Source organism: Phytophthora ramorum (assembly GCF_020800215.1).
Source record: "Phytophthora ramorum isolate Pr-102 chromosome Unknown Phyram_PR-102_s0005, whole genome shotgun sequence".
NCBI classification, from domain to species: Eukaryota; Oomycota; class Peronosporomycetes; order Peronosporales; family Peronosporaceae; genus Phytophthora; species Phytophthora ramorum.
In genome coordinates, this window is record NW_027150651.1 from 2,448,687 (window position 1) to 2,465,472 (window position 16,786).

The window sequence follows — 16,786 nt, forward strand, 5'->3', positions numbered from 1 at the left end:
CGTTGAAATACATATCGAGAAAAGACCAATCATCGTCTGCCACTTTATACTCCGACGCACGCGGCACACTCGACACCAGAGCTGACCCAAAGATGCGATTCAGTGTGACCGCCACGACGGCTGTCATCGCCTGTTCCTGCATGGCGGCGGCATACGTCGGCGTGCTGTACACGCTGCCGCACGCGATCCGGCGGCTGCCGCGTGACCACCCAACGCACGTACGTGATCGCTCTCCACTCAAAGGAGCTGCTCGCTCGCCGGGAGCTTCTGACTCTCTTGGATTGCTGCAGATTCTAGCGCGCTTCCTACTGATCTGCATCTTCTGCGCAATCTGTCCGTTCGTGCTGGCAGTTTTCTACGACCACGTACGTGCTGCCGGAGGAGGCGACGCCGCGGACGCTTTACTGAGACTATGACTGTTGCGTGCTGCAGGATGAGGCCAGCATGTCGTTTGCGCAGTGGTTGGGCATCCGCTGGGAAGGACTGGTGCAGGCCATCGTCATCCCGCTCTTCACGACGGCTGTGCTGTTCTCAGGCTCGCTGCTGGCCAACGCGCTGCGGCTTCTGAATGTGTCGAAGCAGTTCCACTCGAACGGACTGTGGTTTGCCGTCAAGAACTCAGCGCTCTACTACTCCATCACGCGTGATCGTCTGCCGTCGCTGCGCACTTATGTGCTGGTATGTGCTGGGGGTTTTAATTGCGAGAACGGGGTAATGACAGAAGGTGGTCTGTTTGCGCAGGGTCCTTTGACGGAGGAGTTTGTGTTCCGAAGCTGCATGGTTCCGCTGTTAGTGTGTGCACAGTTCACCGTCAAGCAGATTGTATTGGGTAGTCCGTTGATGTTTGGGGCAGGTATGTCACGCGTAGTGCCATCTGACTGGGTAAAGAGTCTTACCATATGTGTTCGTTGCGTTCAGCCCATTTGCACCACTTCATGGAGTATGTGCGACACGGTCGGTCTCCAAAAGACGCTGCGTTGACTGTTGGTAAGTGTTGCCAGACAGTGAAATGGATGTTATTGCTTGCCATATCTAACGTGGTTGTTGGATTTTGTGTAGGCTTCCAGCTCATCTACACGTCTCTCTTTGGAGCTTACGCTACTTTCATTTTCTTGAGAACAGGTTGAACTCATCTCTCTTATGTTGTTATTGGTTGCACCTCATCTCACATGTTTGTATTTCCTATGACAGGCCACTTCGCATCAATTTTCCTCGTGCACGTCTTCTGCAATGTCATGGGGTTCCCAGACCTTTCTTTCTTCAACCCAGAAAGCTCATTGCACCCTTTCCGATTAGGTAAGTTGAACAATCCGATTGTTATGGCTTATAAGCGCTGACTTGTATTACTTGCCATGTTTGACAGTGCTCCTCGGAGCTTATTTCTTCGGTATCTACGGCTTCTCTCTCCTCCTGATGCCGTTGACAGAGCCATCCATCTATTCGTCGGAAATGTGGAACGTCACGGCCTCCACAACTGAGCACGAGCTTGTGTTCGGGTATTCGGAAACTCTGTGAGATCCAACCACCACAAAACTCTGCTGAGATGTTTCTTATATCCATGCATTGTATCCGCAGTGGAAAGCACACATTATAGAGCTTTTCATTAATCGAGAGCAAAAGACCACCGCGCTATCAACGACGTTTATGCTGTTCACATGATATATTGCACGCCATTTACTTGGTTGGGTCCTCTCTGCAGCTCTGGGGTGGGGCTGAGTCCCGTCAACGATGCCGGGAATACTCAAGACATTCGAAGAGCATGCACTGATGGATAGGTCTGGTGGGAATAATATCGTCATCCTATCGTTGGAGTGACGCCTGGTCTACTAAAACGTGTGCTCCTCATCCGTGCTTCGATCTGGTGTGGCTACAACATCTCCATCGGAGATAGTGTCGTGGTTATCGGAACGAACGTCCGTGTTGCCGTCAGCGTTGCTGCCGGCTTTGGCGATTCGATCTTCCAGGTCTCGGGAATGAGTCTGCACAGAAAATATAATCATTAAAAAATATTCCTGGCGTGCGCACCAAACATGGATGTTGTCTTACCTTGCTTTGCGAGAGATCCCTCTGAAGATTGATCACCTCAGCTCTCAGAGCCATGTGGTCGGAAGTCAATTGATCAACTAATTTGTCCTTGTTACGCAGTCGCTGCCTCAGGTTCTGGACATTACATCACGAAATATTAGCTGAACGAGTTCATGCCGATCTTCCAATGTACTATGGACGGCGTACCTTGTTTGCTAATCGCAGTTCCGCAGCAAGTCTACCTTCGCCCACGGTGAATCCACCATGCCCACCAAGACCCAGCATATCTTGCTGGCTGATGAGCCACGATCGTTGAAGTGTCGAGTGCGCCTCTAACGCGCTTCGGAGGAGTGTAGACTGCTGGTTAAACATGTGCTGCATTTCGCTTGTCGATGGCGAAAGGAAAAACTCTCGAGCATCCATGTTGTCTAGCTCTTTCGTCTGCTCGCCACCAAACCTCCGTTTATGGATGCCAGAGCCTGGCTTAGAGAGATCGCCCAGAGCAATCATCACATCCGTTCCTTCCGATAAACTAAGACCTGACTCGGTCCGTGCGGCGGCCGGAGATGATAGGGGGGCAGACAGATCATTAACAGAGCCTGATGACGGGCTCCTGCCACGCGCCGACCCCAAGTGCCGGTGAGAAACATCTTCGCTACCACTGAAGTCGTCACTCATGTACGTTCCAAACCCATTTCGACCGTCAAATTCGTCTCCGCTTGCATATAAGGGTGCTGCTGAAACAAGTGTCGTCCACTCATCTAGCGACTTTGCGTCCAACTGCGCATAGTACTTGTCTTCGAATAGACCGCATTCCTGACGCCATCGAAAAGGCCATGTTTTGTTGTCTCCATTTGCCATTTCATTCTCATTTTCGTCATCGCGTCCATTCTGTTGATCGGTCTGCAGGCGGCGGATCTTGCTGTCCAGGAAGCTCAGCTTCTGTTGGTGGATAGCAAACTGCTCGTTGCGAATAATTTTCAGCGTTTTTGCTGCCTCCATCAGTGGATAGGAACGGTGTGCGATAATATCAAGTGCATTGGCCACCACCTCATCAATGTCTCTTGAAAATGCCGCCGATTCTTCGTAATCCAGTCGACGAATTCGTGCTAGCACCTTGAATAAATCCAACTGTATTCGAGTATCCTCAGGTTGCCCGTCAACCGGTTCAACCCCACACAACACCGGACCGCAGAATGGCATTCCCTGTCGATTCGTTGCCAACGTCGACCATATTTTCTCCAACCTTTTGGCGAGCTGGACTTTGCATGGTGCGTTGAGGTAGCAATGCGGACATATAAATATCCGAGCTTTTTTGGAGAAAATCTGACCTTGCGGTAGCTAATCACGCAGAGGATCATCAGTATCATACAGCATCAATCAACCCCAACAGTTAAATCTATTTACCTGCGGCAGCGCTTCGTCCGATATAGCGAGAGGGCACTGGTTACACTTCCACAACAGGTTCTTGACGTTGTTCTTGCGAGGAGACGCGTGTTTCAACTTGCTAGGCGATTTTTCTTCATCGTCACACCCTTCCTTTTCCCCCGTCGCAGCACAAGTATGCCGAGGGCAATACCAAGTCGCATCTTCGTCCTTAGGGAACGGATATGCGCCCAAACAAAATTGGTGATAGACCTTGGTGCACCCTGGAAATTCGCACACAATGAGATCCCCTCCAAATCCGCACAGCAGACACTTCTCTTCAGATCGCTGCTCATCATCAGCTGTACCGCTATCTGGGTCAGACAAGAGCTGGGCTCTGCTGCTGGGGATCGCAATTTGAGAGGGTTTCTTCTTTTTTCCGTCCAACCTTTTGGGCACTGTTGAATCTTTTCTCGGAGGAGGCGATACTTCTCGTGACGAAGATCGATGACCACGAGGCTTTTTTACTGGGCCATTAGATCTATCAGGAGAGGTCGACGCCAACCGGCGCTTCATTGTGCCATCCCGTGCATGGTGCTTGTGCTTCTTCGTCTTCTTCGCGACCGGGGTCTTCAACGCACCAGCAACACCATTCACCCCCACGCCGCTAGAATCCTGTTTATCCATCGTCTCTGTCTTTGCGAGCCTAAACACCTCTTTCTCGCGCTCTCTCTCACGCTCCTTTTCACGTTCCTTCTCGCAGTCTGGGCAGAACCAATCTCCAGGAGGAACCGCCACCAATGGGGGGCTCAAGCAATTCATGTGGTACTCCCGCTTACACTTCTTGCCATCGCATAAAATAAGAAGTGAGTAGTGATCGTCCACTCGATTGCAGCGTTCGCACGGTAAATCGACCGCTTCATCCTTGCGTTCCGTGCTACCGTCGAGAACAAAATGTGTGAATGAAACTCCAGCGGAGAAGGAAATATTTTATGCTTCCACTCACATGCGGTCGAAGAAGCGCCTGCCTGTCTCGTCGGTCATATCCATAACGAGCTTCGCTTCGTCTAGCGCTTCCTGGATGAGATGTTGGTTGTACTTGTTCGATGCCGCTAGCGCCGTCAAGTCTTCCGGAAACGGTTGGATCGACGACTTGGAGACCCACCCGCTGCAAAACGTCACCGCAGACAGGAATTAGCCATAAAGTTAACTCGACGCGTCCTCAACGATTCGTCCTGTAAAATCTCCGACACGTACTAGTTCCTGCTGCCGAAGAAGTAGACACAGGCTTGTCCCTTCTTCGCCCGATACCGCGCCATCTTGACGAATTCCCCTGGCTCGCTGAACTGCACGGCGCCAAGTGCAAACATATCAATCAGGCCGGTGATCAATGGACCCCAGAGCTTGGAAATAGAGAAGGGGGAAGGGAAGCGTTACCCTTGCCGGCCAGGGTTGATAGCGTCCTACACGGGCGAGAATGAGCCCGCCCCTCTGGTTGAGCACATCTCGGAGCGACTTGTCGCTAGAGGCCAGCAGTTCTGGGAGCAAGGACACACACATACACACGAATAGGTGGTCAGCACTAACACACCCTTCGTGTCTCTCGGCTCTAACATCGTCTTATCTCTCACCGTAGTATTCCTCTTTGCGCTGCGCCAGCTCCGCCGAGCTGATTCGCTCCTTGGTCATCGCTGCGCCACCGACTGGTCTGAAGTGAGCAGTGGGTGGGTAATCGGGAGAGTGGGTGTCGGTCGGCACTGGCTACATTTCTCCAATGAACCTTGGTGAGCTCCGACACGACCGAGACATGGCAGTGGACTCACCTGCAGCACGCGGTCGGATCTCCGGATCTGTCGCTCGTCGCTTGGAAGAGTGGTGTACGGACTGACTGCGAAACTCCTTGCCCTCACAACAAAATATCATTTTGGGAGGGTTTAGCATCAAGGTGAGAAGCTTAAGAACGACGTGACCTTATTGGCTAAAATGGTTTAAAAGGCTTCAACGCTGTTGTCAGCGACAACACCTTGAGCGCTGGATTTGACCCGACGGGTGTTCCTCAAGCGATGGCGGCTTCGTTTGAAATAAGATAAATGTTAAATACCACTAAGTTCTTGTATTATACATGTAGTATGACCGACTGACTTACTTGCTTGCTTGCACTCGGCACTACTGAACATTCGGAACCTATAAGAACATGAATATTGCGTCTAATGCTTTTGAATTGATTGCAGTTTAGACGGCTGATTGTGCCTAAAGCCGCGCAAGTACAACCCATCTCAACTAATGCTACAGTGATGACACAGATCTGGGTATTATCCTTCTCAGGCATTGAAAAAGAAGCTGGGCTAGCACTGATCTGGTATGGGTCAAGACACGCCACTCCTCGACACAGTTACTCCGTGTAAATCACTTGATTTCAAAATGGGGCACATGTGATTTGCCCTTGGACTCCTATTTCAGACCAATATATCTGATGTTTAATTATATCGGACTCAGAAATAAATCATAAATCGGTCGATTCGTTGGGGGTCAGGAATTTTCACACCCAACACTAATCCTAGATTCAAGTCCAGATTGTCCAGGATGGAGTACAGACAATGACTAATAAAGCCGGCAACGCAAAACTCGTCATACAACAGTGGCACGTCTTCATCTTCTATACTATTTTTTTATTATTTTAGCCAATAGATTCCAGGAATTTACTTTTTTAAATACCAAACACAAAACTTCCGCTAATGAGTGGCTCAGATAATACGCTCGTAAAGCTGCATTAAAACACTGCATTCCAAAACATGCCTCGACGCAAGCAAAATAGCTACACAGTGAAGGAGAAGCAGGTCGGCGTTCTGCTTGCACGGGATATAGGAGTTGAGAAGGTGGCACGCGTCCTCGAATGTCCCCGAGGCTTCGTTTTCACCTGGAACAAGCAAGCTGAGAGCCTTCTGGACATCCGTGGCCCAAAGATCTCGAAGACGCTCAAGGGCCAGGGACGCAAGGAAATATTTCCCAGCGTCTCTGCCGTTGTCACCTTCATAAAGGATGTAAGGCGCGACGAAAAGGTAATATTTATTAGTTTTATTCTGGCAATTCTTCCACTTAAACGTTTGTGTTTATATTTGGTTTTACAACATTGTTCTATAAGTTCTATCAACAAATGCTATTATCGACCGGATGTGCGCAGAGGACCCCGAATGGGTTACGGAGTACATTGCTAGCAGGAAATGTGGTGTCCTTGCGCTAGAGCGCCTCTGCCAGCGTCTCGCAAATCGGTAAGCCATTTGGTTGTATTATTATCCATCAAGAAATGATTTTAGTGTTGTTTATATAATTTATAGCCACGGGTTTTCATCACAGACACCCCAAGGCGCCAAGAAATCGCTGGAGGAGCTCCAGATGGTTCGGGCTGAGTTTGCCCTTTCGTTTTGGTCACAGTACAACCAGTATCAGAGTTGTGGTATACTCGATGTTAATGAGACCAGCATTAACTTTGATATGCCACCACTCCGCGCCTGGGCTTTGAAGGGCCGTAAAGACCCCGCCATCATCGGGCTGAGGAAGCACACGGGAAGGATGACTGCAGTACTCACGAGTCGCGCAGACGGTAAGCTTTGTTTTTAAAACTGCTGATATGTTTTATTTTGTTTCGTATTATTCGTTTTATTAATTTAACTTGTTGATTATAGGTGGAAAACTTCCTATTCTCGTCATTGTGCGCGGTAAACCCGGAGGTCGTATTGAGAAGAAGGAGATCCCAAAGTACCCAGGTGGCCACTTCTACATCGTGCAGGAGAACGCATGGATGGATGATATAGGCTGGAAAGTTTATGTAGAAAAGCTTTTAAAATATGAAATTACTCCTCCTCCTGGACAACTTTGAGTATCACGATTTGGAAGAGGGACAGCGACTTGCAGCTGAGGTTGCTAACGCTACAACGGTCCCATTACCGCACAACAGTACGTCGGTATGCCAACCGCTTGATGTTGGCGTAATAGGACCGCTAAAGGCGGCCATTCGTGAAGATCAATAAAGGCAAGCCGGAAGAGAGAGGTATGCGTGTAATAAAGGCAACAATTGCTGCCTGGGAGAAGTTATATAAGGAGGTGGTAAAACGTAGATTCGAGAAGGCTATTCCTCGCCACCCAGAGATAATGATCTAACAAGTCAGCCATTTCTTTGAATTCTTTGACTTTTTATTGTATTTTTTTTCACAAGCATGTACTGTTTTATCCAATCAAAATGCTTAATTTTTTGTACCGAGTTTTTCAGTCGGATGCAGTATTTGTATGATAGCATGGCGGATGGCGTTCAGCAGCGCCGGCTTTTTTTAGTCGTTGTCTGCATACGTCGAATGTAACGTGGTTACCTGAAGAGTGCCCGTCACTCTTCCGAGTTGGGTACATGGTGTATCCAACACCACTGACACGTGGTAGTGGCTCACAGCCACCCATACATAAAACATATAGGATAAACTATAGTTGACTTAGGAATTGTATTGCAAGACGATCTCTAGGTAGCTAACTATAAATATATCAGTCTATAAACTACGTTGTCTAAGTCAACCGTTCCCCAAGACCGGGAACTAGTGAACCGTCGTTCACTTGGAGTTTGTATACTCCTAGCACTTCCTCGAGCGCAAGGTGCTGTGTGACTCCCGTCACACTTGGTAGCACTTGTAGTCAATCCTCGCCTACGCGGGTAAGATTGGACTACCTGAATCCTCTGTGGTCTCAAGCATTGAGCCACCATGGATCGCAGTGCGTTTCCTCACTTGAACGACTCGCAGTTCGAGTCCGTTCGGAAGATCACGGGCATCTTCGGGATGGATGCCCTCCAGAGCTTGGCGGCAGCAACACCTGCCGATCAGCTCGAGCGCGTAAGCGCTTTCGACACGTACGAGCAAGGGCTAATCGCCCATGTACGTGGGAGCCTACAGGCCCTTGTGGCTGAACGGAAACCAGTTCAGCCCAAGCCTTTGAGGCTGAAGGTTAACCCCTACGAAGGGAAGGAAGGGGAAAACCTTCACTTCTGGGTCCGAGAGGTCGAGCTCGCTATGAACGCGGCTCTCGTCTCGGACGAGCGACTCCGCGTCGCTTTTGCTCTCTCCCACCTTAGTGGTCGAGCAAAGAGCTGGGCGTATACGCGCGAAGCGACAACGCCAGGATGCTTTGCATCCTGGGCTCAGCTGTGTGAACAGCTTCGAGCCGCCTTCCTCCCGGCGAACTATGAGTACCGCCAGCGCTCACGCTTCCTTGCGTGCAAGCAAGGGAGACGTGAGCTGCACGAGTACATCCAGGAGATGCGGGAGCTCACCGCATCTCTGGTGGGAAACCCACTCCATGAACACATCAAGGTGACGGTGTTCATGGACGGCCTGCGAGTAGGCCCAGCGCGCACGAAGCTGTTTCGGGTGCAAGCAAGCACCCTGGAAGAAGCGATTCAAATCGCTCTTCAGGAGGAGTACAGCCATCGACAGGCTCGCACTCCTACCACTGCGTGGCTTGGGGGCTCCACTCAGGGCGGGCCCCAAAGTAGAGGCCCCTTCAACGGTCCTGTGCCGATGGACCTGAGCCTTGCCGAACAGCACGACATCCGCTGTTTCGGCTGTGGCAAACTGGGGCACATGAAACGTGCGTGCCCCGCGGGAGGAACAAAACGGCGGTTTCCTCCCAAGCCTTTTGGTCCTAGGAGTCGCTGGCAAAAGCCGCGACCCCGTGGCCAGGGGAACGCAAGGAACCAGTAGGGGCGGGGCGCCCTACTGGGGAAGATCTAAGTCTTCATGAGTGGTGCGCATCATGAAGGCTTAGCCCCTGAGAGTCTCTGTACTCTCGAAGCGGAGAAGGGCAGCGGAGGGCTGCTTGTAGTACATGCAAGTGTACGGGGATACGATCATCCCATGAGAATCTTGATCGATTCTGGGGCGTCAAAGAACTTTGCACGCCGCCGGACGGTCGCTCGCAAGAGCGACCAGTTCACCGATGCTTTACGAGAAAGCAAAGGGAACGGCCATGTCCTAGTCAGACTGGCTGACGGGACTGTAGTGGAGGTGCCCAAGGTCTTTATGGACCTGTCCGTCAAGTTTGAGGACTTTAATTCCACTGAACGATTCCTCGTTCTTGATATGGACAAGTACGACTTGATCCTGGGCATGCCATGGCTTGAGAACCATGAGCCCTGGATAGACTGGCGCGGCAAAGCCATCGGGGCTAGCCGGCCTGCTGCTACTGACAGAGCATTGGTGAGTCATGTTCCCACCTCTGTCAGCAGCCGGGCCTACCACCGGAGCCGAGTCGGAAATGACTCCGAAGAATTAGTTGCGGCAGGAGCCGCAACAGGTGTCATGACACCGTCCACTGCGGGCAACGGACCGCCACAGGCAATGCCGGTGGACAGAACGTCGAGTCCAGCGAGGGGAACTGCAATGCCAACAGTACCCACCGCTCCTGACTATGGCACCGTACGGCCTTCGGCCTTATCGACGCCGGGGAAAGTCAACTCCCCAAGGGAAACGAGCCCACGTGAGACCAAGGCGGTCGAGACCGTGGCCAGGGTCGAGGTTGCTGGGAGCACCTCTAGTGTGGGTAACAATGTGCCACACGGAGTCGATGGAACTCCCGACTCCATCCCTGAGTCACCACCGGCTGTGGGTAACAATGGACCATGCCGTGGTGGGCATCGACGACGTCATCGCCGCCGTAAGCCGAGTCTGTTGAGACAGACTGGAGTCGCTACAAGCGACTCGGAGAGAGAGAACTCTCCTCAGGCACGGCCGGCCGAAGAATGCTATCACTTCTTCGACGGCGAGACCGGGTGTACGGTCAAGGCGGGCTCCACAACGTTGGCAGCCCTGCCTGAGGTGTCAGAGCTACTGAACCTCGAGGAAATGTCGATGGACGATTTCCTGGCACAATTGAAAGCCGGGTCAATCGCGGAGATGGTGCTCCTGAAGCCGGAGGCCTCTCCAGAAGAGCTGAGCTCCTCTTCCGTTATGGACAAGGATGTCCTGGACGAGCTTGTCAAGAAGCGCGCAACGCGCACGGGCTCTGCGGTCCTCGAGAACCCCAAGGATCCAGTGTATCCTTTGGTGAAGGAGTTCTCGGACGTGATGTCCAAGGACCCGCCGTCCCAACTCCCACCTGACCGAGGAGTTAGGCACGAGATTGATCTCGTGCCAGGCACAAAGTACTGTGTGACCAGGCAATGGCCACTGCCTCGCGAAAGTGCGAGGTCATTGATGCCTTCTTCGCCGCGAAGGCAAAGGCAGACATGGTGCGTGAGTCGAAGTCTCCGCACTCGACGCCCACCTTCTGCGTTCGCAAGCCGAACGGGAAGTGACGTCTGGTTCATGCTTATAACAAGCTGAACAGCGCAACGGTGCCCGCCCAGACACCCATTCCCCGCAAGGATGTGTTGTTGAACAACATGGCGGGCTGCGAGCTTTATAGCGCGCTGGATCTGGTGGATGGATACTACCAGATCCTGATGCGCGAGCGCGACATCCCGCTCACGGCGGTGAGCACCCCGAGCGGCATGCTCTGGGAGTGGCTTGTGATGCCACAGGGCCTATCAAATGCCCCAGCGACTTTCAATCGCTTGGTCACACAGTTGTTTAGAGTCCACGCAGACGTACTTTGACGATATCTTCGTCCATAGCCGTGCCGGGGAAGGCAAGACGGCTATCGAGGTGCATCTCGAGCACCTCCGTCGAGTGTTTATGGTCATGAGAGCAAACAAGCTCTATGCCAACATCGACAAGTGCGTCTTTGCGGCACAAGAGGTCAAAGTTCTCGGCTGCTTCGTCAGCAGCGTCGGCGTTCGAGCCGACCCTGAGAAGGTCAAGGCCATTGCGGCCTGGCCCACACCTCGATCCCAAAAGGATCTTCGCAAGTGGTTGGGTCTCGCCAACTACTTGCACAAGTATAGTGCGGGGTATGCCGGGCTGGCACGACCCCTGTCGGATCTCCTTAAGAAGAATGCCGACTGGCGCTGGGAGAGCCGTCATCAGGATGCATTCAACAGCATCAAGGCGAGCTTGCAGCGCGCGCCGGTCCTGGCTTTGCCGGACGAGACAAAACCGTTCAGCGTTGTCTGCGACGCCTCCGACTATGCCATCGGTTGCGCGCTGCTGCAACACGACGCGGACGGGCACGAGCGAGTCATCTCGTTCCAGTCCAGGCAGCTTAAAGCCGCCGAGAGGAACTACCCTGTCCATGACAAGGAGCTCCTCGCAATGAAGTATGCCCTTGTCAAGTTCCGGGTACACCTCCTGGGCTCTGAGCCCTTTGTGATCTATGCAGACCACGCGTCCTTGCGGACGGCCACCAACTCTCCGCATCTGTCTCAGAGGATGGCCCGCTGGCTGTCATTCTTCGCGGAATATAACTTCCGCGTCGAATACAAGCCGGGCAAGCTGAACGTGCTTGCCGACGCGTTATCCCGTCGACCCGACTATGAGCTCACGCACATTAGTCGGGTTACGACAGATCTGTACGATCGGATACGCCTGGCGTATCGAGATGATGAGAATCTCTCCCCCATCGTGCGGTTCCTCACCGTTGGCAAGGAGGCCAAGCCTGCATGGCTAACGCCCCGCCACCGTGCCCGACTCCATCGCTATGCGTGGGTCGATGGCCTCCTCCACTACCGCGTGGATCCGGCCGATCCTCCGCGGATAGTCGTCCCCAACGACGAGGATCTGAAGTATGACATACTTCAGGAGGCGCATGATGTGCCTTCCAGCGGCCACCTTGGCCGCGAAAAGACCTTCTTGTCAGTCTCCCAGGTCTTATGGTGGGCCCACATGTACAAGTGGGTCGCCACGTATGTGGAGACCTGCGAGACATGCCAGCGTGTGAAACCTGCTGGTCATGCCTCGGCTCCTTTGCAGGGCCTGCCAGTCCCGGAAGACTGCTGGAAGTCGATGAGTCTTGACTTCGTCTTCGGACTGCCGGCTAATGCCCAGGGCAACACCGGCGTCCTGGTGTTTGTCTGCCGCTTGAGCAAGATGGTACACCTTGCTCCGGTGGCTGACTCAGTCACCGGGGAACAGACTGCACGGCTGTTCCTGGATGGCGCAACACGGCTGCTGCTCCAGTCTTGGCATCAACACCATTATCACCTCCATCCACGTTGTTACGCTTGCCCACATATACTTCAAATCTGGAGAAGTTACGACATAAAGATATATTAGCATCTGCAGCAAGTCGTAAGTTACGACATAGCAAAAATATGGTAAAGCATACCTGTGGCAGTACGCAGTCTTTGCGTCACACAGCATAAACAGTTTGGAGCCGTATCGGTGCGGCATGTCGGACATGAACATGCGAGTGGTATTGCGCTTCGATGTGGCAGGAAGTACGCCTTCATCAAATGAGAAGACGGCTGGGAGAGACCAACCTGCCAAGAAGCGCTCTTGGATCTTGTCCACGACAGGACGCAGCTTCCACAGCTTATCGTGGCCGTGGTCCACGGTGTTGTCGACGAAATGAAGGTCACGCAGGATGTTTTGGCAGCGGTCACGCCTCATGTACCGCCCGAAGAGTCCGGCTGGGATGGCGCCGTCCTCGACCATGGACCAATGCGCAGCAAAGCGCCTCTTCTGGGGACACAACATGCGCGCCACTAGAAGGCCAACTACATGAAGAATCTCCTGTGCACCGTACGCCTTCGCTGCATTCAAGCGCCGAGCATTTTGTGCAGCGGTCTCACGCTGGCGTCCAGTCTGCCGCGCAGCCATTCTTTCTGCTCGCCTCTGCACTTGCTGCAAGCTGTAGTGGTTCGTCTTCTTCGTGATCGAGACCCACATGGGTTTCGGCATGAAGTAAAACAGCGTCAGGAGTGGCGACCACCACGCATCAAGCAGCTCGCCGACAGGTCTTGCCTCCTCCGAACCCAACCACGAAGGAGTATCTGTCTCGAACTCTGCCGAGGCTGGGGTCCACTGCATCGCCCGCAGAGCTTCCGTTCGCTCCTTGACAGCTGATCTGCTCACTGCACCGTCGCCGCCAACATGCAGGGACGCGAGGAAAGCTTCATCCATCTCCACCGCGTCAGTGTCCGAGACTTCATCACCCTCATCGTAGAACTCCTCGCCTCCAGAATCACGGTCGTCATCGCAGATGCCAACGCCATCGCTCTCATCAGAGCTGATGTTCTCGTAGTCACTGCTGCTCTCACCATCCTGCAACACGTTCACGTCGGCACGGAGTTTCAACTGTGTGCGTGTTCGGCGTGGTAGAGTAGTGGGGGAGGTGATAGCACGTTCGTCCTCCCCCTGACTCTCCAACCCCGACGCCTCCGATAGCATCTGCAATCCGGTCGCTGCATCTCGCTGCTCCTCGTCAGCTTGGAGGTCTCTCGGAGAGAGATCAAAGGCTCTTGCTACTGCAGTCTGCGAGAGTTCAGTGACACGAGACTGAGTGCAATTTCTCGGTTGGAATCAATGGGTGACTAGTGACGTGGATATGCGCTGATATTTGATTGGCTACTGAAAATTTTGAGTACTGGTTATGCGCATTGCGCATGTTGAATGTGGAATTCGGCTGTGTTCCGCGGAGCGGATGCGCTCAGCTTTAAGATGGGCCCCCCAGATTTGGAAGGTCAGATTAGGCTCTAAACAGCCTGAAACTGGATCTATGTCTGAATCAACCCCGTCCTTAAGCGGGTTAACCCAATGGAGTTGAAAATGCCTATGTGAATGTATCACATATGGTGTCCCGCCTTGCCTAAAGCCTGAGCGTGTGAATGTCCGTGTACCCGGAGTGCACCGTAAGTCACCAGACGCCAGACAAACAAAAAGCCCGTTGAAGAAATGCCGTGTGGACACTCACAATGAAGTATGATTTTGGTCATGAGACCTTGATCACATTAGATGTCTGAACGCAGATGTCTGAACGCAGATGTCTGGACGCAGATGTCTGAACGCGGATGTCTGAGCGCATGTATTATACGTGCTCAAGACTATCCCGTACTGTGAGGTCGTACACACTGGTTTCAGCTAAATGTCCAAGTTGAAGAACCCTGAGCGTGAGTTTGAAGTATCTACGTTCAAGAAATTGGAACCTGAAAATGATGTTCAAGGTCAAGTAACTTGAAAGTAGGTTTGAAGAACCCACGTTCAGACAACCCAGAACCCAATGCGAGGATTTGACTCCTTGAAGATGGAAAGTGAACCCACGAAGTGACAGCCAGTATACTCAAGCCAAGTGAAAGTCAGAAGGTCGCCAGGAAGAACACGGAAGAACACAGAAGAACACAGAAGAACGAAGACAGACAGATACCCTTTACGAAGAAGCTAGCGATCGGCTAGCAAAGATAACAATCAGAGTTCGTTTAACCCCCTACTACGCAAGTCGCTCAAAGTAAGTGAGCTTCTGACAAGCAGGACACGGGTCCGCCGTTCAGTTAAGGGCAGTTCGGTGCGGGGCTCTCTACAAGATTCAAGCCCAGTTGCGAGGGGATCATTCACGTAAGTATTTGACGTGATCCTTGCATTCCCTATATTAGTTGGACCCGTTGCGCGTACGGTAAGGGCGGGGTTTTCATTTCATATTAACAAGGCCTTCTTGGGTGATAGTAGCAGTCATCCCCAGGAATATTTGATAGACTGCGTTTGAGATAGGATTGTATTGGTGTGTATTATTTCCCTCATCTGAGGGTGGTGCGCGTGTGAAGAAAAGGCTTCAGGATTGACCAGTATCCTGGATTCAGCCTTAGTTGACTGGTGTTCAGACCCACCGTTCAAGGGTCTATAAGAATAAGTAACGGCTGCGTGTTGTATATAACTCTGTATTTGTATTGGGTATCTGAAAGTGGTGTTTGTTCCGAGTTCTCGATACCGGTTCCAGACATTGGAGAAGTGCGTTCAGGAAGTGGACGTTACGCTCAGCATTTTCAAGGCCTATTTGTATTTGACAACTCATTGTGGTGATATATCCGGGCTTCCCCCGAAGCAATCGACGCCGATAGGGATTACACAAGGTGCAACTCCACTCTGAATCACGGTTTCAAGGAACCGCGTTCAGGGTTTACACCCCCCAGGCTTAAGTTTCAGGACTAAGTCTAGGCTACCGCTATACACTTGGGCGAGAAAGTTTCATCGACTTCGTCACATCAGTCTCCGAGGAATCGGAGACACCAAATATCTGATCGATTGTGTTCTGCGACAGCTGAACACTGGTGTCGATCTGGGAGGGTCAAACGGTGGCGTCTTCACACCCAACACCACCGCCGTCTTCTCCATCACGCCCACCTCCGCCGCCGTCCTCTCCAACCCGTGCACCACCACCGCCGTCTTCTCCATCACGCCCACCTCCGTCCCCGTCCTCTCCAACCCGTGCACCACCGCCACCGTCCTCTCCAACAAGTGCACCACCACCGCCGTCCTCTCCATCACGCTCACGTCCGTCCCCGTCCTCTCCAACCCGTGCATCACCACCGCCTTCCTCTCCAACACGCCCACCTCCGCCGCCGTCCTCTCCAACACGTGCACCACCACCGCCGTCCTCTCCATCACGCTCACGTCCGCCGCCGTCTTCTCCCACACGTGCACCGCCGCCGACGTCCTCTCTAACACGCCCACCTCCGCCGCCGTCTACTGCCTCGGCTGAATTCTCCTTGCCTTCGACCAGCAATCCCGACTTGAAGGCGTGCTCCACAACAGCACTCTCACCCACCATCACGTTGGCTCCCTTTGGACTGCTATAGGTCCACTCTGTCTGGAGACCGGCCGGCCGCTTCGACGTCCACCCCGCAGCTCTGAGCTGCCGCCATAAGTGCCTGAAGTCAACGTCGCGCGCTGCGGCGGCGGGGGCGGCGGGTTTCCCGCGGCGACTTGATCTCATGCTCGCGAGCCTGCAAATTCTGGAATGAGTGGTTCGGACCAGACTGGAATCCATCACCCATCCTCTGACCCGGTTTTGTGAACTTGTCGCAGAGACCTCTCGCAGCTTATATGCTGCGGTTGTCTGAAAAGCACTTGATTAAAGTATGGGAAAATCGTGTCCGAGCCATTTTCTAATATGAATCGCGCAATGTCGTAAGTTATGACATACAAAAAAAGACATGTCGTAACTTACGACGTTCGGAACCAAGGTGTTAACTGGGTCAGATAAGGTGGTCCACCCAGAATATGAGTTTCCCTACACCACCAACATTTCCCGGAGGCGAAGGCTTTGATTTACCACTTTCATGAGATAAAGTGGTTGAAGCAGGAACGCGCTGAGCTGAAATACGGCCACGTATTGTGTGAGGACGGTGGTTCCATTGACGCAATGGTTCACAGGATGGTTTACGCATGTACGGATGATGCATACTGCATGAACCGGTTTTCCTTACGTGAATTGTAGGCTTTGACACATTCTTCGCGTATTTCGAGCAAAACTGGCACCACTGCCGACA

General features: G+C 52.6%; 3 protein-coding genes across 3 annotated transcripts; 1 reads left to right on the plus strand and 2 right to left on the minus strand.

Moving 5' to 3' along the window:
* Positions 1 to 92: 92 nt before the first annotated feature.
* On the plus strand, positions 93 to 1,515 carry KRP23_6510 (CAAX prenyl protease 2; the record flags this gene model as incomplete). The annotated part of the gene is made up of 8 exons (XM_067891708.1): positions 93 to 218; positions 291 to 365; positions 433 to 678; positions 742 to 853; positions 919 to 987; positions 1,060 to 1,122; positions 1,192 to 1,296; positions 1,364 to 1,515. 8 exons carry the CDS (start codon positions 93 to 95, stop codon positions 1,513 to 1,515), a joined length of 948 nt encoding a protein of 315 aa, XP_067746039.1.
* Positions 1,516 to 1,826: 311 nt separating this feature from the next.
* On the minus strand, positions 1,827 to 5,567 carry KRP23_6511 (Remodeling and spacing factor 1; the record flags this gene model as incomplete). Its single annotated transcript, XM_067891711.1, has 10 exons — positions 1,827 to 1,979; positions 2,047 to 2,160; positions 2,233 to 3,366; positions 3,433 to 4,327; positions 4,397 to 4,558; positions 4,648 to 4,736; positions 4,828 to 4,928; positions 5,022 to 5,151; positions 5,214 to 5,278; positions 5,537 to 5,567. 10 exons carry the CDS (start codon positions 5,565 to 5,567, stop codon positions 1,827 to 1,829), a joined length of 2,874 nt encoding a protein of 957 aa, XP_067746040.1.
* Positions 5,568 to 15,582: 10,015 nt separating this feature from the next.
* On the minus strand, positions 15,583 to 16,065 carry KRP23_6512 (uncharacterized protein; the record flags this gene model as incomplete). The annotated part of the gene is made up of 1 exon (XM_067891712.1): positions 15,583 to 16,065. One exon carries the CDS (start codon positions 16,063 to 16,065, stop codon positions 15,583 to 15,585), a length of 483 nt encoding a protein of 160 aa, XP_067746041.1.
* Between the last annotated feature and the right edge of the window lie 721 nt (positions 16,066 to 16,786).